We start from the raw sequence: 27,930 nt of genomic DNA on the forward strand, positions 1-27,930 counted from the left end.
GGGCGACTGTGTGATGTGCAGTGTCCAGTCATGGAATAATCAGTGTGATATTCCTTGATGGCACAGTGACTACTGATGGTACATGAAGGTTTTGGAAGATGATTTCATCCCCATTACCCAAAGTGACCATGATTTCAACAACATGTTGTTCATGCAAGACAGAGTTTGACCCTATCAAAGCAGGAGAATGTTTGATATCCTGGAGGAGCACTATGAGGAGTGCATTCTGGCTCTGGCTTGGGCCTCAACTGGCCGCTATATTCTTCGGAGCTGAAGGCGTGTGACTCATTTTTGTGGGGTTGAGCTGAAAACAGCCATTCAGGTGTACATCGATAGCATTGACGTTTCGACACTTCAGTGGGTCATGCAAAATTTCACTATTGGTCTGCACTCTGTGCCACATCATCGGCAATGATAGCAGCCATATCGAACATGTCATAACCTAAATCCGAACATCTGTAGCAAAGTTTACATGTTGAATAAAGTGTGCACAGTGTAGTTTGCAACTAATTTACGTATTTTTTCATGTAATTCAATAATTGTCAACCTGTATATTATGTCTTACACTAATACACTATAGAATAAGCATCTTTGTTTGAGCGTACGTACAGAGACACACTTATGGAACAAATTCCCATATGTTTGGAAAAGAGAATATATCACTCCAGTTTCTATGAAAATTAAGTCAAGCGATTCATGAGACTGAAACACCAGTGTCTATAATATCTTTTACTGCTCGACCCCAGAGGATGTTTTAATCTCAAACATGATGCGTTTCTGCAAGGAAATGAACTTCCTCTCAAAGAATCAGCAAATATTCTGAAAACACCATTCATATGAAGCAGAATTCCCTTTTCCTATATACCATACGCAGGTAAACAGGTAGATTCTGTCTTCCTAAATTATCAATCTGTCAACCGAGATATGATCATTTGATGCAGCTCCTCATATGTAAGATTGCCTCAATGAATTTTTTGACTCACAGAGACCAGTTCCTTATGCTACATAGCAAATGGTTAACAAAAATGGAAATAACATCAGATTAACCACAAAAGAAGCATAATAAGATACCTAATGGTCTCAATATCCACGAATGGCTTATCAGGTAAAGTCTGCAGGATTCTCAGATTTTTCTGTGAAGATACTATTATCTGTTGGAAAGTGTCACCACTTGGGCGATTGTCTAGAAACACAGAGTGATTTTGTCACTATTTACATTTGGCGAACTGATAAAGCAGCTTTCCATAAATGTGAATACTGATCAGCAGCTTTCCTTACATGTGGATAAATGCAAAACTGTGCAAAGAACATGAGTAACAACCCCGTAGTAGTAGTAGTAGTAGTAGTAGTAGTAGTAGCAGCAGCAGCAGCATATGATGAATGTCATATTGTTTGCACAAGTATTATGACAAAATAAATTAGCACAATGAACATGTGGAATAAGTGCTAGGGAAGGATACTGAGTGACAATCTGTTGGGAGAATCCTGTAAAAAAATGTTAAGTAAACTATAAGCAGAATTACTGAAATAAATTTCAAACCAGTCCTGTTCAGGAGGCAGCTAGGAGAGCATGGCCCTCAAGCTCACTCGCTATTGGGAAATGAGATTTCATAATAAAATGGGGCAGTTAGATGTCATTGCATAGGGCAGTGAAAGTGCTATTTTCAGAGGAATGCTGACATGTTGGGTTTGCCATAGCCTTAGATGCAAGGGCATATGCTTACAGTGTCATGCTTAAAGTGGAAAGCAGCTCATATTAAATCAATGAAAAGTAGCACAATGGCCAGGTTAGGAACTTCAAAGCTAAGGTCAGACACATCAACAACAGTTTATAACATGACAGTGCATAGTGCACAGCTACAGCTACAGCCCTGATGTTTAGCATGACAGGCAGTTACATGGGAAGTTTCAAACAAAATAAGTCTCACACACTTGCACAAAAATTTTCCTCAACATTGATTTCCACGACTTTACAAGTTTGTAGCTACAATTATGTCAATTTTTTAATCTACACTGAGCAGTGCTTGTAAAATGGCCCAAAAAATAAGTAGTGTTCATTGACATCCAGTGTTTTCAAGGTTGAAGTGGGAATAAAATAGTTACAAAATACAAATTTATGTCAATTTAAACTTCATTCAGAAACTACATTCATCATAAAGTTGCAACAGTCGTAAAAAAAAGAGCACGTTTCATAATTAGTGGCCCCATTTTCTTTGTTTCATCAATTAAAAGAAATGTAACTATCATTTCATTGCCATTTCTCATTAATGCAACAGTATTAATTAGCCACCACAGAGTGTACAGGTACATGGAACTAACATTAGCAGCTGTAGAACAGACGTTGACAAGTTTCTCATGTGGAACTACCTTGTTGAGATCCCCCCTCACCATCACATGCTGTGAGCTGGCCAATGACTCACTTCTGTGACGTGAGCATAAGTTAGCTAGCACAAGCAGATTGATGAACAGGGTTGTTCTAAACTACTGCTCCACTGTTAGAATTCTTTCAGTGTCTTACATCAGGACTCCACAGCCTTGCTGCTTGGATCTCAACAAATCAATATAGTCTACAGAAAAGTGTAACAGAGGCATTTAGGTGATAAATGGGAACTAAGGGAAGAAAGGGGATATTTTCATGAAATACTGTTACATAAAGAGAACCAGTACTTGAGGGATACTGGGCCACAGTTTTGTCGCATCTATTATATGTATAATGCAAGAACCAAAAGAATATGATAAGAAAAACTAGAGCACATATGGTGGCATACAGACATTTACTCCTCACTGTTGAGAGAATTGAATGGAGCAGGGAATGGTTAATATTGGAACAAAATACCCACTGCCTTACACTGTACATAATTAAAAACAGGGACCACTGATGGATAACTTTTAGGACTGAATTATCTTGTGCTATGAAAAGAGAACCCTACTTAATTCAAAGAACAAATTGTGGTCAAGAGTTGGAACTCAATTACCACTTTACATTTTTAAAAACCTGTAGTGTGTTACTGTAAAGTGGCACACTAGACCAAACTGTTCAGATATGCTTAACTTGCAAAGTAATGAATACATAGCGACAACTGAAAATTTGTGACTGACTGGGATTCACACTAATTTTTTCAGTTAATATATATCCTTTGCAGCAGCTTAAGCCATGGTCCTCCACTGTTCCCATTCTCTCAGAGGTGCTATTCCCACATAACCTATGGGACTTCTGTTACTAGTGTTCAGGAATTATAAATACAAACACTAGTGACAATGGAAGTTTGAGTCAGGTCTGTAGGCATGCTCAGATAGCCTAAAAGTTACTGTGATTTCTTGTGATAAACAGGAAATCTGTATTCAGGTCCAACAAAAATTTTCAACTGTCACTAAATAGCCATCATTTTACATTACCTTCAGCAGTCACTGTAAGTACCATCAAAAGACATTTGTTTCAGAAACATAACTCCTAGGAAGATCAGGTTACTAGAGAGTAATGGTTATGATAGCTATGATTGTGTTTCTATCAAACTATTAAATTTTGTCCTGACTTAATAGAGCTAACCTTAAGTTATGTTTGAAATTCACCACCATCTTAGGGAACACTTCTGGGCAGATTTCAATCTGCTGCAGAAAATCCCACCGACAAAGCTAGAGATAAGCAAACTATTTTCCTTTACAGACCTATTTCATTCATTCTGATTTTTGAAAATCTTCTGAGAAAATGATCCATGATAAAATAAGACTCACATTTCTGAGCGCAAAAGATTGTCCACAGAGAGAGACATGCAACATTCAGAGAGAATTCCTGGCAGAAAAACAAGAAAAAATATCCTGTTGGTATGTTCTGTGATCCTTTGGTTGTGTGGGCTACAAAATTCTACTTGCCAAACTAAAAAAATTATACTAGAGGTTGAAAATACGACTTCAGTAGTAAATTTCTTTTATTATCATGACCAGTTTCGGGCTCTCATAAGCCCATCCTCAGGTGTCGCACTGGAAATAAGAGGCGGGAGATAATTTTCACATTACATATATAAAAACAAAAAAAATTCATAAAAATGTTTTAAAAAGCTTTTAAAAAACATTTAAAAAAATGTTTTGAAACCGCCGGTCAGGCTAGGTGCTGAGAAACCTATAGCAATGCGAAAATGACACCACACAGTCCTATGGACAACTGAATGGGTAGGGAAAAATACAAATAATAGCACAACACTTACACTGTGCTGTGGCCCCCAAGCGCCATGGTGGATTTGTACTAGATGCGGTGTGCTACTTATGAGCACAGAACAGGGAGTAGCGGATACAAACGAGGTAGCAAATTGGTAAACCAGAGTGACTAGAGTGCTGCCATCTATTGATGGAGAGAAGAACGCGGGGCCACTAGCCCGGCCGTTCACAATTTGAATTAGTGGTTTACATTTAAAATGAATAAAATAAATTACATAATAAATACATGACATAAGTTAAAGAAGTTACAGAACTGTGGTAAAACTGTGTGGAAGCTGTGATATAAGATTATTATATAAACCGTAAAGTGCAGTGAAACTTTTCTTTTACATGAGTGACAAGCAAGTTTTCAATTTAGTGACGATATATATAAGTGGCAACATGGAACAACATGCCACAGCCATCAGTTAAAAAAACATACATTGTGCCACTTCTATTTACAAGCTCTCATTATTGATTAACGGGAAAAGTAACGAAAAATTACAGTCTATGGTGTCCGAAAGTAATATGCCAATTATATCTAGCAGCAATTGTATAAAAGGACACATTAAAAGTGGGGTCAATTTAAAACCTGCTAATCAACAGTCGACAACTAATGGAGAATTACACGAGACCCGAGACCCATTTTACATCATGAAAGACAGGTAATTTTTTAATTAGTGAAGGCACAGATAATGCCACAGTATTACAATGCGCCATAGTTATAGGATAAAATGAAAAACATGCGAAGTATATTATTAAGAGGGGTCAATTTTACAGCTATGTAAAATGAACTAAATGGACCTAGCAGACCTCACTATAGGAAACATGCATATGCCGTACATTCGTTAAGCCTATTGAAGGCTGCAAAAATTATGGCAGAAAAACACTGACCCAATTAAGAACTAAACATGTATGGTGTACAGTAATCAGGGACCAGAAAGAGAAGGAAATGAGGCTGGGCGCTGCTTCAAAAAAAAAAAAGAGTTATTCGGCAGGACTGCGTGCTTAAGCGCAGTTTGCTCGTTCAAAGTGCCAGACAGATCATGGCAAATGCTGCGGATGATTTCTATTTCTTCTAAAATGTTTAAAACTGGGGCCTTGCATTGAATATGTAGTATGCTGCAATTTGTGTTTATACTTGAAATGGAATGGTTATGATCCTTCAGGTGGTTAGTGAGAGCAGATTTGGAATTGCTAAGATCCTCATGCTCTCTGAACCGTATGTTAAAGGAGCGGCCAGTTTGGCCTATGTATGTGGAAGAGCACTCACTACACTGTATGTGATACACACCCAATTGTGCGTAGCGATTGTCTTCTCTGGTTTCGTGGTGCTTCAATAGGTGCCCGACCTTATGCAGGGTGTAGAAGGCAGGTAAATCCTCTCTTTTCTAAGCAATTTGTCAATCCTGTCAGATACAACATCTACATATGGGATCCTGCAAGAAATTTTTTTAGAGTTATCAATATTAGTAGATGACAGGGTAGTCCCATACAGATCGTTGGAAGCACCTTTCAATTACATTGGCTGATGAAGAATATAAACAACAATTGGCTAGTAGCCATTAGCATGTGCTATGACTTTAATGGTATCCAAATCACACTGGTAATTCTCTTTTGAGAGAGGGACTCTGGCCACACGGTAAAGCATAGCAAGAAGAGCTGCCACTTTTTGCTGCTTTGGGTGGACTGAAGAGCAACAAATAATAGAACTAGTCATACTTGGTTTTCTAAATATGTTAAAGTGAACATTACTGTCCTGTAACAAAATTTCCGGGTCTAAAAATGGGAGTGTAAAGCCAGAGTGGTATTCTATCGTACACTGAATCTTGGGGTGCATTTTGTTAAAGTCATGTTGAAATAGTTGCAGCTGGGCGTCGGTCCCGTTATATAAAAGTATGATGTCATTGATGTATCTTTTGTAGCACACTACTCTTTGAAGGTGTTGTGGGTGGGTTGAAAAAAAACTGATGTTCAATGTGATTGATGTAAATATTAGCTATTACACTGACAATGGGGGATCCCATGACTAACCCGTCAGTTTGCCCATATACGGTGTCATTGAAGACAAACTAATTATGGTCCAGGACAATTCTGAGCAGATGAAGGAATCCATTAATTTTTTGTGAATCTAGATGATGGAGCATCCGTAAGTTGTACTCAATAATAGGAATCAACTCTTTAATGGGGATATTTGTGTACATGCTTATGATGTCAAGACTTGCTAGATTTGTATCACTGGTTACAGTTACATGTTTGAGGTGTGTAATTAACTCCTCTCTGTTCTTGATGGCATGATCATCATGGAAAAAATAATGCTTACTGAGGAAACTTTGCAATTCCCTAGTCAATAAGTAATCTGGGGCATTAATAGTGTTGATAATTGGCTTTAAAGAAGCCTATGGTTTATGAAATTTCACAACACCCCTGAAAGTGGGCACTCTCGGATTCAGCGGTATTAAAGTTGTGGTGGTTTTTTTTTTTATGGGGTGAATAACGCATCTGTTTCTCTAAGTGCCTTCTTAATTTTCACGACAGACTTAGCTGTGGGGTTAAATGAGTATGTTTTGAACATAAGGCTGGAGAGGAATTCCTGTGCTTTTCGTATGCAATTGGCCTCGTATAAAACTACTGATGTGTGGCCTCTTGCCACTCTGGTTTACCAATCTGCTATCTCTTTCGCATCCGCTACTCCCTGTTCTGTGCTCATAGGTAACACACTGTGCCTAGTACATGTCCACCGCAGCACTGGGGGGACACAGCACAGTGTAAGTGTCCTGCTATTATTTGTGTATTTCCTAACCCAGGCAGTCGTCCGTAGTACTGTCTGGTGTCATTGTAGCATTGACATGGATTTCACAGCACCTAGCAAGCCTGGCGGTTTCAAAATGTTTTTTAAAACTTTTTATGAAAAATTTTTGTTTTTTATACGTGTTGTGGCATGTGAAAATTATCTCCCACCTCGTGCTATTTCCAGTGTGACACCTGAGGATGGGCTTATGAGAGCCCAAAACTGGTCACGATAATAAAAGAAATTTACAACTGAAGCGGTATTTTCAACCTCTGGTATAATGCTCAGTTGTGGATGTTCTTCCAACAGGATTGTTTGTAATAAAATATTATAACATTAATGACACCCTTCTTGCATGAATTGAGTTTTACTTCGTAACAGAAAGCAGAGCATGCATGTCATCAAATTGTCTCATAGCAATGAAACTGGTCTCAGAAAGAGAGACCATAACATGTAGTGCCCCATGGAGTGATACTGGATCTGATCTTGTTCTTAACTGACTTAAATTATCTTTCAATGACTTTAAGGGGTGACTCAAAGCTTATAATATTTACTGACCACATAAGCATCCTAATCAGTAGACCAACCTTTTCATACATCACCCAAATGATAAACAAACAGGCCTACAATTGTTTCACAACAAACATTCTAAATCTTTGTATCAAAAATTCATAACATGCCATTTCTAACAAGCAAAATGTCTAATCCAGAACCAAATGTTCACACGAATCGTCATACACTAAATGAAAAACTGTGTGCAAAATTCTTTGGAGTTCATTTGGATACCCCCCCACCCGCATGTCTACTACAGCCAGCAGAAGGTGATCAGTACGAATATTGCATTAAGTAGATAATTCAGAAGACTGTACATCTTTCAGAAGCCTTTTTAAGGATCCACATTTACTCCTTAATGACTTCTGTTGCTGATAATAAAAATCAGTTTCAGCTGAATTCGATTTATGCAGTCATAACCCATGACACAAAAATAATTTTCATTTAGATTTTGCCTCCATGCCTAGGATCCAGAATGGACCAAAGGTATTAAACAAACTCCTGTCTAATAAAACAAGAAATTTGGAATCCTACTACATCAAACAAAAGTTCAAAAAAATGCCTTACTAGCAACTTCTTCACCAAATTATCTTATTACCTCGATTCAAGAATTGAGAATTGTTCGTAGTAAATAGTAGTGTGTTTTGTAAACCTGCATGACAAGTAATAGTGTACTGTAAACATATCTCTTTTGTTAAGCATGAAGCCAACTACTTTCTTTGAAAATACTAGTGTATTCACGTAAATATTATGCTACCAATTACAGATAAGAAGTCTCTGTTTGATGTCATCGAGGAAGCAGTAGCTTTCCCTATAATTTACAAGTTTTGACAATGTGGTGTAAATGTTCAATTTCACACAATGATTGGCTTTGTTAAGGTTTACCTTGACTTGTCCCACATTCCTGATGGTTCTCCCCTTTAATGTGCTCTATGTAACAAAATTAATTAATTAATTAATTGTGAGTATATATGTAAATGTAGCTGTGGATATATAGGGGTTATCAGTCTTACTGTTACTATGTGACCGTCTGATTAAGGAATTTCAAATCTACCCTATTTGCTGATCACAGTTGAAGATTTTTTACATCGGATCTGTGTACATTTGTGTTCCTTTTTTTTGCATAGTACTGCATACAAAAATGCAGCTGAAATTAGATATAAATTGTACAGTCCACCTAGACACTCACTACAGAATTTGCAATTTTACATGGAATCTGAACTGAAGTCCAACTCTTCAGTTGGCCCTAACAAAGTTTTGATGTGGAAGACAAATTTTGGATCAGACAACTTTCTTTTTGATAACAACAAACCAAATCCCTGACATTTAGGCAATAAAATTGTTTCTCTTGGAGTCATCAAAATGACACATTAATGTATGCAAAAGTGAAAGGAAAATTTAAAACAGTAACCGAGTCAATGTCATAGAAGTACTTGTATACATCAGCAATGAAACACAATCTAATAAACTACCTTGAAGTACTGGTGTCTAAAAGGACTTTAGTTTCTGATTCAGCTTCAGCACTGGAAGAAGCCATCTCATTTTGCAGTCTGCTTGAGGTTTCTGCAGGTTCCGCACCACAAGTGCTTCCAACTCGAGTCCATTCAGCATCAGTGTCGGTAAGGCTGATAGGTAACTCATCATCTTCATCTTGCAATGCACTACAGTCATCTTTAGTTTCTACATCCAAGATCTCAAAACACTCTGGTGTCCCACTATGGGATGTTGAGGTAGTTAGAATTCCAGCCAGATCAGATCCTGGTGTAGTAACATTAGAAACATCCACATTAGCAGCTGCAAATTTGGAGTCCATTGTCCACAGCCTTTGGAGCTCTTGTTTTTCTTGGTCCATAAGTGATAACTGCTCCTTAAGTTGTTCAACTTCCATTGCCTGTGCATAATGAAAGTAGAGACTTAAGAGTACTCTGAAACCAAGTTCATAAGACATTTGGAAAGTAAGGTTACAACATGCCTGTAGCTCGGAGCATATTTGTTGGAGCAATATTAGTACTCCTAAGTAAAGAGCCGTACTTAGCACACAAAACAAGTAGTGTTGGGGCCAACAGATTCAGCATTTGTGTGAATGTTGTGCATAAACATTAACACAGCAATTCTCGATTCCACATAGCATGGAGTTTACTCCCTCATCAGCAATCTTGCTAACACACAACATAAGAAGCCCCTTTACATTTAGCACAAAATTGAGACTATTTACAATAAATTAATGTCACATAGCAAATTGCAAAGTAGGTAGATAATTAAAAAATGGTTGAATAAATATCCATGATAACCAGAGTATTAGGTTATTGTCTATTTTGGCTGAGAAAGTTGCTAATGCAACCTTTGATTCCAACTCAATATATAAAGACTTGCTGAGTCATAAAAAAAAAGGGAGAATGGCTGTCGCATGTACTACTTTTTGCACAATAATATTGCACCAAACACTGCAATTGTTTTGACGGGATATTTAGGAAGATCAAGTCCTTAGTACTAATGTATCACCAAGCTGTCCATTTTCTCTTTCTTTTTTCTCCCTTTAAGGTAACATTTTTCAACAGACAAGGAAGACAGTTGAGGGAGTGGCAGTTCCACAGATATACAGAACTTGATACCAAAGTCTTGGAACTTAATGACAATCTCTTGACAGAGGGGAGAAGAAACAAAACTTGATACCAAATGCTTGGAGCATAATGACAATCTTTTGAGAGGGGGAAAAAAGTTCTATTCCTGCCCAGCTGACAAGTTTTGGAAATAAATATGCAATTTTCTGTGTAAAAAATATGTTGTAACCTCACTTTACAAACATGCCTCTTAGATACACAGCTGATACATAACACACAAAATAAACATTTTCCATCACACAATAACACATATTTCAACGTCTATATGACTGCTTTCAGATAACAGTATTTGAATTATACAGCGATACATAACACACAAAATAAACATTTTCCATCACACAATAACACATATTTCAACGTCTATATGACTGCTTTCGGATAACAGTATTTGAATTATACAGCTTACACTAAAAGTTTACATTCTTCAAATGTAAAATAATTGTACCTCATGAACCCTAAAACTGTATGCAGTTGATGACATTTCAAAGTTTTTGAAGTGAAGAGCAAACTTGTAAGTCAGATGTGTATGCACAAAAATCTATCCCAAAACAGAAAACACATTTTATGGGACATTTAAGTACAAAGGAGTTCAAAGACAAAAGAACAAGGCTGGGTGGTTAGCTGACTGTAATTCGCATCTAATAATCTCTCAATAAAAGATAATTCAGGAAACTAAATGGCTTAATATCATGTCCAATCATAATAGGAGTTCTATACATAATCATGGTATATTACTTTGCTCTTTTGTCACCATATACAATGGGCACTACACGTTAAACATCTCATTACCAAGCTTAATTTGGAAATGAAAGATGAAAAGAAATCACTAGGTGAATTGGAAATTTTATTTGTCTTGTGTTCAAAAGTAGAAGTTACAATGTCACACTCAGGTTTTCGAGTTTGCAGCTAAGTCTGTGTCATAATTTATGATATTCCCATCCTCTTCAGGTAAAGAAACTGACAAAATACTGTGAAAAATTAAAACTTGGCTGCAAATTTAAAAATCTCATAGTTATCATTTTGATCAAAAAAGCCTGAGGTGTCAAGAAACAGGAGGAACTTAACTTGATCCAGATTCTAAGTTAAGATCACTGGGAGAAAATGTTATTTTCAAGAGTGAACATCCAAAAAATAATTTAACATTTATAACAATAGCTCATACAAATACAAACACCACCACAAACTGTAACTCACCCAAAAATCTATCAGTCCTGTTGTGAGTGAGTGAGTGAGTGAGTGAGTGAGTGAGTGAGTGAGGGGTTGGGACTGTGTGTGCAATTTTCATACAAGACAAATTTAAATATATCTCAAAAGATACACTATATTTATTCTGGTGATTCTATCAACATGTAATATAAGAACAACTTCGCAACTGAGTATTTTTCATCTAATAGCTCGACAAGATTTTTGACAATATACTGCAATATCTTACCATGTCTTGTAGTTTTGATTCCTTCTCGAGGTCAAGTTCATCAGTTTGGCAGGCAACATTCTGGCACAGCACTTTCCTTTGGCCCGACTGCCTCATAAACTCACGATACAACTGAAGCAGTTCAGCTGGTTTTGGTATATTCAATCCTACATCATCCCAATCTTCAAAATCCTAAATAAATATTTTTGAGGTAACTTTCACATAATTGATTAACATTAAATTATTCACCACACAACAGAAATCCATCATTAAAGATAAGTGAAACTGTTGGCTCACACAGATTATCACTAAGCTGACAAGAACAGGAAACTGAATTTCTCAATATTGATATTTCTTCTGCCAAAATTGTTCTCTGTGAGAGCCCAAGAACAGACATTTGGTGGAAGGGGGTTATAAGTCTCCCATAAACTTGGATAGAAAAGCCTGAGGTACGAATAGGAAAATACAAGACATGCGTGTGAATACAGTTCACATTAGCAATAGCCATTAGATTAACTTTGAATGTGAGAAAGCTCTAGACCCATCAAAATAATAGATTATGCTCAAAAAAATTATCTGAATTGTAGGGTTCAAGGTTCCCTGGGGATAAAGCAAATATGAGGATTGTTTGACACAACATTAAGTGATGAGCATTCTCCTTTACTTCTAAATTATTTACTTAACATTACATTAGTATACTCTGTCAATCCCAAGGAGAGTAATTGCCAAGATTTACATTTAATTTAATGGCAAAGCAATTAAATGACATTAAATCATTTTAAATTTGGGAGTTTCTTCGAAGATACTCTTCAATGGAGTAGTGGGCATTTCCCAATGCATAGTTCTTTAATTCAGCCTTAAACACCATTACATTATTCAGGCAACAATGTGCTGTCTGTCTGACACCTTTCTGTACTAATGTTGTTTCTGGTCCTAAGGTTATGTTCATATTGTTCACTATTTTTAATTATTTTTGAAGAGAGAAATATAAGTAATGACAAAAGACATTAATGAATATATGTATTGTGAAGCAGTTCTCAAATACCCATTTTTTTTACAAGGTCTCTGCAGAATGTTCTTGAATTAATACAATATGTAATTCTTATAACATGCTTCTGCATTCTGAAAATACTAGCCCCAACTTGAATTTCCCCAGAAAATAATTATACAACTCATCTGTGAATGTAATTACAAAAATAAACTAGTTTCTACATTTTTAAATTTCCTTTAGCACTTCATTAATGCTAGACAGCCTGGTTTCCAGTAAGGTTGTGATCTACCTGTATTCCAAAAAACTTAACTTTCCATTTCTTTTATTTCATTATTTAATAAACTTATTTTGATAGCTTGTGGGGTTCTGTGAGAAGTACTAGAAACTATTTACAGAGTTTTACCAAAATTCAATGATAATCCGTTTACTTTGAACTATCTGTCAATGTTTAAACATTTCATTACTTGCCTTTTCGGTAGGGGGATTGGTACTATTTTTATATCTGTACTTTCATCTTCTGCAAAAATTTCAAAATTTTCATGTTTTGAAACTGCACGTGATAAGATCATTCATATATATCAGAAATAACAGAGGACCCAAAATCCAACCTGTGGTACAATCATATCTGGTTGTTGCAAATTCTGAGTGTGTATCAATATGTGACTCGCACAGAACTGAAACGCACTGCTTTCTGTCATTCAGATAAGATAAAAACCAAGAATCTGCTGTGCGCCTCCTGCTCCATAACATTTTCACTCACATTAGGATTTCATAGTTCACACAACCCAAAGCCTTAGCCAAGTCACAAATATTTCCAGTGGCAGTAATTTTTGTTTTGTTGACTCTAGTATATCATCTGTCGAGATAAATATGGTCTGCTCAGTTGAGAGTAATTTTTCAAATCCAAAGTGTTTGCTACTCAGTATTTTTTCCTGTACTAAGTGTGTAAAATCTATTTCGTTTTCTGAAGTGGCTTGATAGCAGCACATTAAAGTGTTTCTGGAAAAATATCACTGCAAATAGATTCATTACCCAAGTAACTCAAAATATCACTAAGTTCAGCTGAATGATATTTCATTATTTTGCTTCTGATTTCATCTTAACCACATGAACATTAATTTTTACAAGTTGATAATACTGAAAACTTATTTTGAAGTTGCCAGATGAAGGTGAGTTTTGTCAAAAATTAAACAATGGAGAATCCAGGATGGAATGTAACAATATTATGAAAAGGAAAGTTGCCACTCATCATATAGCAGAGATGATGAGTCACAGATAGGCACAATAAAAAGACTCTCACAGTTAAAGCTTTCAGCCATTAAGACCTTAGACTCCCCCCCCACACACACAAACACACACACACACACACACACACACACACACACACACACACACATGACTACTGCAGACTCAGGCAACTGAGCAGTGTGGTTACAGTTGCCTGAGGCTGCAGTTTGTGTGTGTGTGTGTGTGTGTGTGTGTGTGTGTGTGTGTGTGTGTGTGTGTGTGTGTGTGTTTGTTTGTTTGAAGGCTTTTCTTATGAAATGTATTATGTGTGATAAATGTTCAAATCTAAGTTATCTGCTACTTACCAAAGAAGTTATTAAAAGTTTCTGCACATTCAGGGTTACCTTTGATCAGTTCACTATCTACCGTTTCAGACATTCCATCATTTCCTTGATTTTTGCTCTGTCATTTTTTACCGTATTCCAAATAGTTTTTATTTGTTGCTGGAGAAGTTTATTTTTTTCTTAAATGTAGGCCTATATGTATTTTGATGTTCTGATGACTTTACTTAGAATTTTAAAATACAGTTTGTAATCAGATTTAACTATGTTCTAATCTGTGTCTCTTGATGCCAGTCATCTCTTAGCTAGTCATGATATTCTGATTCCACTTGTAATACAGGGTTTAGATGCACTTTACCTGCTTCCATCAGTTGATTTCTAAGGAAAACTGTTTTCAAAATATTGTACTCCTATTTTCATTTATACCGGGGGTGTTGCACATCTTAACAGTCTGTATTTTTGCAAATTCTTCTCAATTTCCTCAATTCCTTTCTCATTTATTATCCTTATAGTTTTTTAATCATTTTTATTTATGCATTGATATTGAACATCAACAGTTGGCCATGCTGGTTTGAGAGGTTATTATTTATAGGATAACTCTACTATTCTGCATTCTCCATGCTTTTACTAAAAATGTTACCAACAGCAGATTTGGTGGTTCCCATAACTCGTCACAAACTGTAGGAGGGGAGCTAGACTATGTGAAATGGCAATGGACCCCATGTAAACTCTAGAATAGGTATGCTCTACAAAACTGAAATTAATATACCCACTTAATATTATGTTATTCCACTTGAAAGTCAATATGTTGAATAATGCATAAAGTTGGCATACTGTAACTTAAAGTGACCACAGTAGCCATGAAATACCTCAATCATCATATTTAAAATACAAAGGAAGAATAAGGACAAATTTTGTCTGTCAAACTGCATGCTTTAATGGATAGTATGGAAGAACTCACTAACCGCTATTTACTGTGCCTTCAAATAATGAATGTATCATCAACATTCTTGTACCACATTGATATTTTCTACGAATCAATTCCAGTGTTTTTCTTTTTTTTTCCTCCTGTGTGCCACTTGAAAGAATTGATAATTATCATGGTTTACTGACACATCATAGCTTTCTGTTCATAGGATTCACCACTCCGCACAGAATATTTGCTTTAAACAGTGTCTGCACTATTTGCTGGCATCACAGAAAATGGTAATGTCAAGTCCCATGCCATCTTTTAATAACACCTTGACAATGCAATCCTCATAAGTCGCAAGACTCTAGAGAGGAGGGTTCTGCTTCCTGTGTGTAGACATGAAACGTTCTGCTCAACAGACATTTCAAATTCCTATGGAGAATACCAAGTATTATTTGACTTTTCCTGTCATAAGGGTGCTGTAAATTAGATGGAAAAGTTAAATAACACTTGTTACACAGCAGATACCACAGAAGAGAGCCATCCTGACAAACTGTGTAGTCCCTATTCAGTTTCTTGTATAATATTTGTGAACCCAGAAAGTCTCTGATCTCCATCCATTATCTTCCTGTCCATAACCAGTCCATAACAAAGATATGCAAGAGTTAGCATATTGTGAGGGTAAAAGTTGCAGTTCCCTTATGCTCTATTTGATTTCAGTAGTTTGGTCTAATGTGACATTCTACAGGACTGTCAACAGTTTTTAGATGTGAAAAAGTTGATAAAAGTGATAAAATTTAGCAAAAAAGTGACAACTTTATTTAAGATGTGACAAAATGTCCTTCAAAATTAACAGTTAATTCTTTGATTTTTTGTTAAAAAATTATGTTATTAAAGCAATTTTTTACTTATCAGCTCTAGAGTGGAGAGCATCTGCATCTTGTTTCTTATTCAGACTTCCTTTCATGACCTGAAGAGCACCTGTCAACATGCACCAGGCAAGTCTCGTTTCTGAAAGTCTTCCTTCTGTAAGGAAACCTTAAGTCTTTCATTAGCTTCAGATGCCAGCTTTCAGCTGCCATAAAGTTTTTCTGTTCCAGTGGTCTTTTATTTAAATATTTCTTCACAGGATGAAATCTCCTTTTTTTACAGTGCAAGTTTTGTGTTGACTTTCTTCTGTCTCTGCTTCTCTCTTTTCCTCTTCATAGTTTTGTTTTTCCTTTTCTTCCATTATAGAGGCAATTCTGGTTTTCTTGTATGCACATTTCACTGAAGAAAAGCAGCTCTTTCGTCATGTGTACTTTTTCTCGTTTGTTGTCACACCCTTTCATTGTGTATTACTGTTGTATCTGCATGGACAGGTTTTTGAGTGATTCCCAGTCCTCTGTAAGATATGTTCTTGATGAAAAACAATTCTTTCAACACCAGCATTCCTTTGATACAGAGCTAGAGTTACTTTCACCAGTTTACTTCTCTGGGGATATTTTGGTTCACCTGTCATACATTTAATGCTGATGAATTGGTTCCAATAACTGTCAACTGGAGTCTGTGTAGTACCTGAACTTATGTTGGTTTCCAACTGATTTCCAATGGTAATGCTTTTGCAATCCTTACAGTATCACTGAAACTTTCTGTTTATGTTATGTCACCCAGGTGAAGACACCAGAAATTTTGCAGAATCCTTTACCCTGCCAGGTTGGCTTTAAGGATGACATATTTACAAGCCTCATTAAAATACTCCTTAACATACATAAAAGACTGAAGGTGGTTCTTTCTAGATCTGTGCCTACATACTCTGGTGCATAGCAGAGGGAACCTTGCACAACTACTCTGCATTTCCTTTCCCTTTCCACCAGCAAATACATCGAGGGAGAAACGACTGTCTATATGCCTCCATAGGAACCCTAATTTCTCTCATCTCATCTTGGTCCTTACATGAAGCGTACATTGTTGGCACTATATTCACTCAGCAGCCAGCTTCAAATACTAGTTCTCTAAATTTTCTCAGTGTCTTATGAAAAGAAAGTAGTGTTTCCTACACAGATTCCTCCTTGAGTTCACAAAGCACCTCTACAATACTCCCTAATCCGATGAGACCGATGACCTCGCTGTATGGTCTCCTTCCCCGAAACAACAAACCAACCAACAAATCATTTCGGCCTTCCTACTATTAGAAATAGTTCTCTAAACGCACTTTAGATAAATTTTTGATCCAATAGCATTATTTTCAATTTTGAAAATCCAAAATAGAAGATAAGTTCATGTACCAACTCCTACACAAAAAACTGAGCAGCCACTACAAAGTAATCTATAAACCCAACATAACAGAAATTCATCTGAGGAACCAATTCATTCAGTCATGTTCTGCAGAGTCCATTCAGAAGGAGAACCTTCAGGGATATGGAACAAGTCGAGGTATACAACGGGCAGTCAATGATTAATGCAACAATTTTTTTTTTTTTTTTTTTTTTTCTGAAAGCACATTGGTTTTATTCAGGATTACAATACACCTTATTATTCCCCACTCTTTTGCCTACAAAACTCTACTTTTCAACATAATCTCCATTTAATTTGATGGCCTTACAACACCTTACTGGCATGGGTATGCCCTCATGGTACTACTAGTCAATGCTAGAATCAATGTCATGCTGGATCAATAATCTCCCCAATGTAAATGTACTGTTTCCCATAAACTGCATCCTTCATTGGTCCAAACAGTTGGAAGTAAGAAGGTGCGAGAGGTAGCAAGATGTATTTCACAGTTGATTGTTGACCCATGAGGGAGGACATCAAAGAGAATATTCTCTTCCAAGGCCCAGAAGACAGTCATCTTGACTTTACTGGCTGAGAGTGTGGCTTTGAACTTTTTCTTCTGAGGACGGGTGGTGTGGTGCCACTTCATGGATTGCAATTTTGATTCTGGTTCGAAGTTATGAACTCACGTTTCATCGCATTTGACTCCCTTCCACACAAAAATTGTCACAACCAGCCTCCTAACACGCAAGGAATTCTGCACAGATGGTCCTTCATAGCTCTTTATGGTCTTCTATTAAGCAGAGAGGAACCCAGTGGACACAAACCTTTTAGTACCCCAACTAGTGGACAAATATATCAGCATTAACAACAGATGTCCAATTCAGTGGGAGGTGTTTGTTTGTGATCCATTGATAACCTCAAACAAGAGTGCATGTTGCAACATTGCAGGAGTCACAGCTTTCTGCAGCTGGCATGCACATGGGACATCAGGCAGGTTTGCAAGACCTTGTTGCACTGATTAAATACGTTTTGGCCAATGACTCACCATACTTTTGTTCACTGCCAGGTCCTCATAGACATTCTGCAAGTCGCTATGACTATCTGTGATGTTATGGTTTTCTGCCAAAAGAACTCAATGACAGCTCTCTGCTTGGAACGCACCTCCATTACAGATGACATTTTGAAAGCTTCTTATAGCGTTGCCATCAATCAGAACTTCATGAAAATATAGGAGTTGGAGCAGGAATATTCCACAATGTCCCACATTAAATTCCACATTTTTTCAACTCGAATTGACTGAGATATAAAATGCATTGTGTTACTAACTGAACACCCTTTGTTCAGTAACACAATACTCTTCCAGCTAAGTGTCGTCTTGTAAAGTGACAGGAAAGCCACTACTCCAACAGGAGTTCTGATGTTGTTCTAGGGGTAGCTTACTATTTACATGAATCCATCAGCATTTAACAAAGAAAACAGTTCCTATACTTCTAACAAAAGAGTTATTCACAATACTCTACCACTTGTCATTCAACTTTAAGATGAACACTACTGCTTGCTAGGTTGCCAAAAGAATTATTTTTAATCCTTGACTCAAGAAAATAAAATAATCTGTAGAAGGGTGAGCTGCTAACCTATGCACTTTTTTTTCAGTTTTGAAGGGATTCAATTTGTCATTTTGTACTGGATGGTAGCTTGTCATCAACATTTAATCTTAACTTTTTATGTAACTGCGCTTTGGCCCCAGACAAGAGGGCAAAGCCCACATGAAAATTATTGGGTGTCTAGTGTTGTGAGTGTGTACATTAAAATTCAGCTCAAATGGATTTTTATCACTAGCAACAACAAACGATTAGGGATTAAAGATACTGGGGAGTGAGCACAAGAATCCAAGGTACCTCTGCAAAGTGTCTGTTGTTAACTATAATACACAATATTCTTATGACTCACTTCTGCTAAATAAATAATTTTGTACGACTTCAGGTCAATGTAATGATAAATCAATCTAAGAACACAACATGTCAAACCAAGCTTCTTGATTGTAAACTGCCTGACCAAAAAATATGAAGAGCCCAGAAAGAGAGAGGAACATGAAATGAAACTTCACAGGTTGAGAGGATATGTAATGTTATTTAAGTGATTACATAATTGAATCAAATTTGCAAAGAACTTGGCAATATGATTTCAATTATCAGTATGACACTACACTACATCTGGCCTAGATATATGTATTGTTTCAGTTGGAAAGGGTATCATAAAGCTGTTGTGCCTCTCCTGAGACAAGTTGGCCCTAAGTTGTAAACAGCCCACAATATGCTGGATACTGGCAGGGAGAGGGTGTTTACGTCCCAGCTGGTTCCACACATGTTCTATTGGGGAAAGATCTGGAGATATTGTTGGTCATGAGAGTATCTCAACATCACATGGACTGTGCCATAGAGATTCCTGAATCACTACCTAAAGTCATACCAATGGCTCCCCACATTGTGACACAAGGAGTGAGATCACAGTGCCTCTCAAAAACCTTTAGAAGAATTGGACTTTTCCTAGGTCACCCACAATGGTCATTTCACGGTAATGTAAAACGGTGATTCATAATTGAACATACTATGCAGTTTATCAGCAATCCATGCTTCTTGGGTCACAGCACCACTCCAAACATAACCGTTTGTATTATGGGGTTAACTGCAGGAAATGCATGGGATGAAAATTCCCTAAACCAGCTGCATCTAGTCTCCAACAGATGGTGTGGGATGACAGATAACATTGCAGGCGGTCTGTTACTCACAGGTGGGAGCTACATATGTGAAGGGGTTACAATGTACTTGGTGCACAGTATGGTGAGAGTAGGTGGAGTGGAACTCTGATGACAAGAATGACTGCCCTCATGTTCTCATGCAGTCCAACACTGGGCCACTGTCACATTCAAATGTCCCACAAATCTGGATATTGCACTATTTGACAAGCTGGCCAAATGGTGACCCACAATAAGGCCACTTTCAAACTCTGTGAGGAGTGGATGATGCTGTCTCTCACATGTATGTGGCATCTCCATGTCCTTTACAGTTATCATTCAACATCTGACACTGTTCACACCTCTTATATGCACTATGCCTGGTAACAACACTAAACATGAATAATGTCAATGCACTCTGGTGGTCATTCTACCTGTCACAGAGAATTGTAACTGTAATCATTTACATACTCGCTGATGGTGTGTATGTGTACAAAGTTTCATTGACATCTGACTATATTCTGTGTGCACTGCTTTTTTTGTCAGACAGTGTATATGATTGAAATTTATCATGTTGCCAACTGGATCCCAAAGAATTTTACACACACTTTTGCATTAGTATGTGACCATTAATGTTGAACTCTGCTGATTGCAAGTTATTTTTGCTTGTTAGAAATTTCATAATATGAATTTTTGTGCAATTAAGATTGAAACTCTTTGTTATGAAGCATTTGTAGACCTGTTCAGCTTTCATATAAGCTGTATCAGGTAAGATTGATTATTATGCTTATATCATCAGCAGACATCACAGTTTTTGAGTCATCTTTTAAAATCATCTTCTTTATACACATTTATGAAAAATGCCACAATGTGGAATTTGTCAGTTAAACAAATGATGGGAAAAAAAGAATAGAAAAAAAGTTTGTGTGGTTACAGGCTGGTTTGCAAGTTACTACTTACTCTATGGCACAGCCAGAATTGTTAAGTGCAACCTTAATCTACTTCTGATAACACTTCAGCTATAAGTGAAATTTTTTTTCATGGGGGGTTGGTTGGGGGTGCAATCAAGGTTTTAGTGGAGTATTTTACTCCTTTCGGTGCCAAGATGACATTCGCTAGAAGGAAATGATGATAATTATTTTTCTAACATTTTACTAGAGAATATATTCATTACTCTGAAATTACAATAGATTGCTGGGAAAAAATCCTAGCAGTGAAAAAATATACTTAAGAGCTGCAGTTAATATTTTCAGTTCATAAAATTTTCTTGGTGTTCAAGCCACAACAGGTCCCAGTTAAAACTAACATTTTTGAACATTTTCACCATAGTCTTCGTGAGAAGCTGGCTGACAGTCAGGAGTTTGTGTCATACAGCAATGTGAGAGATTATAAATACTGGGGTGATGTAATCAGCAGTAGGATTTGCATTCAAAATGGACAGTGAAGAGAGTGTAACCCACCCTGAGCTAGAATTTTGGGGCATCCATAGAATTGAGACGGCCTACAGCATAACTGATTCCTTCGAAATCAAGTTCTTTGCAGACTTAAAACCTGATTTTACACATGGATGTCACAGCAAAAAACTTTGCAGCAATTTTACCAATTGCATAAACATAATGCTTGCAAGATGTACATGTGTAAATCACACACACACAAAGCTTGTTCTGTTGTTTTGTGAACTGAATTACTTTGCCTAGATTAGAAGTTGTCATAGATTATTAATCCATAGGAAATCAAAATATATTACATTATTGATTCCTACATCCCCAAAATTCGCTATTATTCTTATGAAACAAGTAATTAAACCTAAAAGTTTTACCAACTCCACTATGTGTGTGTGGGTTTTTTTTTTTTTTTTTTTTTTTTTTTTTTTTTTTTTTTTTTTTTTTTTTTTTTTTTTTTTATAAAAGTACCCAATAACTTCAAATTTTCTACTCTATTGGTTTTACTTGTACACTATACTAACAGGAAAGTGTGTTTCTACCAATGTTTAAAATGAAGCCACTGTTGACAACCAGTTAAAGAGTTTTAACAAAAATATCTTACTATTTTCCCTGTGGATGCTTCTTGTTCAGACTGAAAATAATGCTTAAGCCTATATAATCTGCAAAGAGGACCAATTCTGCCTTCCAATTCAAATAAAAAGGTAGATCAGTAACAAAAAGCAAGAACAATAATAAGCCAATACTGAACAATGTTGAACTTCAGTTTTATTTTTCAAAATGTACATGATTTGGAGTCCCTATCTGTATTACTCTAATATCCATCTTTAATTATCTGAATACAGTTCCTTCAATAAGAACTAAACCAGGCATGTGCTGAACCACATATCTCACAAAAGCTTAATTTATCTAATAGAATTTTATGATTGACAAAATAATATGCTTATGATACATAGCAGAAGAGCCTAACTAGTCACATTCTATCATTCAAAACTTTTGTTATATGCTTAGTAAAAGTATAAACAGATGCTTCTGTAGAGTAGCCCTTTGAAATCTAGACTCCAACAAGGAGCCCCTTAAGTGCAAGGTCGTAAGTCCAGTCTTGAAAGTGTTGCGTTAACAATTATGACAGGAAAAATATTACCTGCTAATGACTCACCATGGGCATCAGGAGGGCGACAGAAAATGAGTGTCCACGAGGTGTTTACATCAAGTTTCTATGGGATGTGCACATTACACTTCACAAACTGGACATCGCAGACATTCAAGATATGATGTCCAAAACACAGCATTAACTTGCATCACAAAAACACAGAATGAAAAACAGCACACTACAGGAATCACAAAGTTTCACACCACTGAGATCAAAGGCAAATGGCTTTGAAATTACAAACTGCACAGGAACTTCAATTAGGTATCCATTCTTAAAGGATGCATATAGAATTATATTGGTGAAATAGGGAGATGAGAAGTGATGGACTATGATGGCATGCAAACGAATGCAAAACAGTCTGTTGAGGAGCTTATCATGAACTGGCTATCCTTTAAGGCAAAGCTGCAGATTGTGCGATAATATGTTTTAGAGTAAGCATCCTGTTAGAATATGCGGCAATTACCACCCATAAGTACATTACCTTCTCAAATAGTCTGCAGAATTATTTAAGGAGTGAGATTGTCTGTAGTTATCGACATTTGTGAAGTTACCTTCCTTATAAAGGACTGACAATAACATACTTTAATTTGGCTTGAAAATACCCTGAATTAATTACGTGCATGACAGAGAACCTTCGATTTTATGAGTTCACAACTTTTTGGTTTCATGTTTGCGATATCAACAATGCCTTATGATCTTTTACTTTCGAGGATTTTCATTTCACCAAATTTCCTCTGTATTGTAGGTTAAGAAAGACTATGCATCACATGGATACCAACAGTATCAACCATTCTAAGACCATAGTAATCTACAAAAGGGGGGGGAGGGGTATGCAGTAAGAGTGGGGGAATGGCGAGAGGGGACACTTGCCCCATAGATTCTGGGGTACAGACTTTATTCATCACACAACTCTTACATTTTTCCAGATGCTATCATCTATGATTTTAATGAACTCTAGCTCTAGCACTGTGAACTGTGATGGGAAATAGTTAGTTTAATTATAACTATTTTTATTTTATTTTCTTTGCGATCCCTGAATTAATGGGAAATTATGTCTTTTCCACAGTGTGGTGATGGTTTAATCAATGTCCTGCAGTCAAGGTGGATATGAACATTTAGCCCTACATAACATTTCCAGATCAGAGTACCCACTCTATTCCTTGTCCCTTCCTCACACAGCCTTTATCAAGCTGCACAGATTGGTCATTCCACACAGAGTCCAGTTCTATTTTCAGTACAGAGTATACATGGCTGCAGTATCCCTGCTCATCACCTGTCTGCCATCCCCACAAGTACACCCCCTTGTCCCATGCCACTACTTAATCAAAAGTAGTTTACCATCTGTTTATAGTAAAAAAATGATCTATCACAGCTTGCTGGGACCACTCCAGGATTTGTGACCATCTCAATCCATGGGGTGCAACATAGTGCACATGCATTCATAGAATTATGAATTCTGCTGTCCAGCTGCACAGTGTGCCAAAATTGAGAGACAGGCTTGTGTGTGTCAGCTGTATCATCCAATCTGAGTTTGTTTTGGGAGGCTTCGGAGCTTCATCTCTCAGAATGCTAGCCTGAGTCACACTTCAGCCAAAAGACCTCAAAGAATGCAATTTTCAAAAGACATTTCACTGAACTTTAATTAATTCAGTAAAGTTAAAAAAAATAGAAGGCATGAAAATGATGCAATAAAGTCATTAGCATAATCAGATGTGATGTTTCATAGGTAACACATTTTTTAATTTCCTGTTTCCCCACTTTGAGGAGTATTAATCAGTGGCATTTTCCTGGTTATTTTTGTTAATGACTAACAGAACTCTTTAAATGGTCCAATGTCTCTTCTATTTCAGTTTTCAGGGTCAACCTAATATTATTGGCGTTTGAATAAAATTTCTATATTTTCTCACTTTAATTCCTATCTTCTTGTACTCCAAAATATTGGGTATAATTAAATCAAAAAGGTGTTATTCGTATTTATACTGGTAATACAAGATTTACTTCGCATATACTAAGCATGCTTACTTTTAGGTACCAAGGTAATCAACCTTCAAAAAATATTAAGCTAAAAGTAGCAATTATTTGACATACAATATGTGATGCATGCTTCCTGGCAGATTCACTTCCAAGGTGCGAGACATTTTCAAACCAAACGAATCAGTTGTATCAAAATGCCAAATTTAAAATATTGCCCCCTATTGGATACATTTCCATGGAAGCTCACAATAGGACCCTACATGTTATGATCCCAATTTTAAAGCCAGTTTCATTTCTGTGACACAGTCTGTCAACTTTCGGTATTAATAACAGTAAAAGAATAGATTGCTACTTACTACGTAGAGGAGGCACTGATTTGCAGACAGACAACGGAAAGACGTAATTTTTTAATGCCGCTTCCCTACACCAGAGAGAGAGAGAGAGAGAGAGAGAGAGAGAGAGAGAGAGAGAACATGCTACTGTCTATGAGCCTAGGCTGTGCCTAGATCTGATGTGACCAGCAATTCAGAGTGGATGGTGGGGGTAAAGAGGAGGCATGTGACAGGGAGAGGGAGGGATGGCTGGGTAGGAGTGGGGGAAGTTGTGCTGCTGTGGCAGCACGCACGGCCATGGTGCAGACAGGATGGGGCTGGTAGGTGCAGAGTTGGGAGGCTGTGCCAATGGAGGAGGAAGGGGGGACATAAAGATGGGGAAAAAATTAGGTGTAGTTGTACAACAGAAGGCATGTGTAGTGCTGGAATGGGAGCAGGTGTGTGTGTGTGTGTGTGTGTGTGTGTGTGTGTGTGTGTGTGTGTGTGTTCTGAAGAAATTTTTGTCTGAAAGTTAAAAGTTCAGCAGATTTTTTCTTTTTTTTCTTCTATCTGCGACTCAAGTGTCTCCTCTATGTGGTGAGTAGCAATCTATCCTTTTCATATCACTGTTATAACATTCTGGACTTTTCATTGTTTGATTTAATATTGTGCTTTCTATGCTGCCATAATAATCAATAAATGTTTTAAGCAGTGATACTGCTGGAATCTTACTTACAATGTCCTATTGAAGTGATACAGATAAACTAGAGATAAGGCATATTGGAAGTAATTCTTAGAGAACTATTTCTGTCAACAATAGAAACAATGGTCAAAAAGGGGTATCTGCTGCTTTGAAGCTTCCTGGTGGGTAAAAACAGTGTGCCATATTCTAACTCAAGTGGGCGGTAAAAGGAAAGACTCATTATGGAAGCTTATCTGATCTGTTTCAATACCCTTTCTTCCAGGAGTGCTACACCAGCTTGGTGTGCCACAGAGTTTCTGCAAAGTTTGTGAAGAAGAGGTACTAGCAGAAGTGAAGCCGTGAGGGTAGGTTGGAGAGCTCATTGGACAAGAGCATTGCCCATAATCTGCCAGAAGGTTCTATGTTAAAATGCTGTCGTGCATAGTGTTCTTACGTAACTTCAAACAAGAGACTGGGATAATGAGGAATATTCACGATTAGTTCTTGGTATGACCTGTGACATAACAAATGTGACAAATGCCATAAACAATATGGTGACTGTAACATGATACTGTTTTTTGTTTTTTTTTGTTTTTTTTGTTTTTTTTTTTTCAAATGGGCTAAGCTACGGACCAATGTGTCGTCACAACCAAGCTTTTTGCTTTCACATTTGTTGGCTTCACCAAACAACAACCACATTGTGAAAATACATGCTAAAAGGTGACATCGCAGACGCTATTAACATTGTATCACGTGTCAAAGCCGACAACAAGTATCGAATATTTCTCTTGACCCACAGCCAATGCTAGGAAAAAATAATGGCACTGAGAGAAGGGCAAAGATAGTGAGAAAGGTGAAGAGAGCAGTTGGAAAAATGAGCTATAGTACTGAAATCCTATTTTTGGCTGGGAGATAGCAGAAGTGAAGCAGACACAGAGGGAAGAAGAAATAGAAGGGAAAAAATGGCGTAATGGGTATCTACTATGATCAATAATTTCTCACCTGATTTTCATTCTCGTCAGAGAATGTAATTGATGTCAATTTATACCCATATGTTAACAAATATTCATTCAACAGGAAATTAAGTGCTCTCTGCTCGTGAGGTTTAATGGGTTCATTGTGCAGTTGTCTGTTAGCTGAAGAACCCTCAGGCGTGTTTGCTTCAGACTCTGTAAGACAGCAATTAGTTTATTACAAAGTACTAATTCTGCACCTGACTCAGTTATTTAATCGGTTGACAAACCTGTAGCAACCGTCAAGTTGGCTCTAAGTGCACTGATTGTCTCCTTGGCCTTTCGCAGTTCAAATTCCAGAACTGCAACTCTTTCATCGACACCCCTTTCGCCATCCTCTGAATAACGCCCTATATCCAGAGAATCTAGAGTTACCTGACTCGATGACCTGCCTGTGGGCAAAAATAAAAATTGAATTCAAGTTTTAGCATATTAATCATCACGAGTTTAATTCTTAACAGCTGTCAGCGACATCTGCCACTAAGCAGACGACATGTGTCCGCGTAATGAAATAATACATCAGCAATGGTTAGGCGTAACAAGCTTTTCTTTCGACAAAAAATACTTTTCAATTAAATATTTTGAGTGATACTCACGTATCTCTACAATGTCAGGCTTTGTGTAAGCTTGCTGTTCAAAGTTTCCTGGGTTCGAAAAAAACTCCTTCAGTTTCGTAACTTCCCGTCCAGCCTCAAGAAGTTCCGTATACAATTCTAACGCAGTCAACAATAAATTGTCCTTTAGCAGCTTCACTGCTATATCACTGTAACTGATTTCTATATTGTGTGGGTTTCCTTTAACACAGTTCATATGCATATCCTGGTCAAGACCATCGCCACATATATTTGCCATATTCTACACAGCAGCGAAACACTATGATGCCTCACGTCATTGTTGTGAAACACTTATAAACACCTTACAATAAACACACAAACTGATTTACTTGAACCCATTTCACAACGCACAGCGCGCGTGGATGGTAAACAGATGATCTGCGACCATCTCACCTGTATTTTGGACTGCCAACCAATGCAACTGTCAAGTTCCGAAATACCAACATCAGAAACACAAATATTCGTGTTTGGAGACACTTCACCAGTCCAATAATTGCTCGCCAGTTAACAAAATCCGATAAAAAGTTACAATTAAAATAATTATTTGAATTTTGTAAAAAGCTGAGCAATGAACCATCAATTCTTTTTCATTTGGATGTTTCGTTTACTACAATATGCGGTACATACGGAAAATTCGGCTGTGGTAGTTACCTAGCTAACGCCGGATTTCCTCAGGCATCAATTTCTTATAAGTGCATCCCCACCCCTACACCGCT

At 37.1% G+C, this 27,930-nt stretch overlaps 1 protein-coding gene across 1 annotated transcript in view; it reads right to left on the reverse strand.

Moving 5' to 3' along the window:
- The window catches only part of LOC126475452 (RAB11-binding protein RELCH homolog), a 120,633-nt gene extending 93,022 nt beyond the window's left edge, over window positions 1–27,611 (reverse strand). The window contains exons 1-5 of the mRNA XM_050103326.1: window positions 27,197–27,611; window positions 26,831–26,992; window positions 26,590–26,756; window positions 11,588–11,758; window positions 9,007–9,425 (exon numbers count right to left, since the gene is read on the reverse strand). Coding sequence (XP_049959283.1) covers window positions 9,007–9,425; window positions 11,588–11,758; window positions 26,590–26,756; window positions 26,831–26,992; window positions 27,197–27,452 — 1,175 coding nt within the window. The 5' untranslated portion in view covers window positions 27,453–27,611. The remainder of the gene's footprint in view (window positions 1–9,006; window positions 9,426–11,587; window positions 11,759–26,589; window positions 26,757–26,830; window positions 26,993–27,196) is intronic.
- Window positions 27,612–27,930: the final 319 nt, after the last annotated feature.

This window comes from Schistocerca serialis, chromosome 4 (assembly GCF_023864345.2).
Source record: "Schistocerca serialis cubense isolate TAMUIC-IGC-003099 chromosome 4, iqSchSeri2.2, whole genome shotgun sequence".
Taxonomy (NCBI): Eukaryota; Metazoa; Arthropoda; class Insecta; order Orthoptera; family Acrididae; genus Schistocerca; species Schistocerca serialis.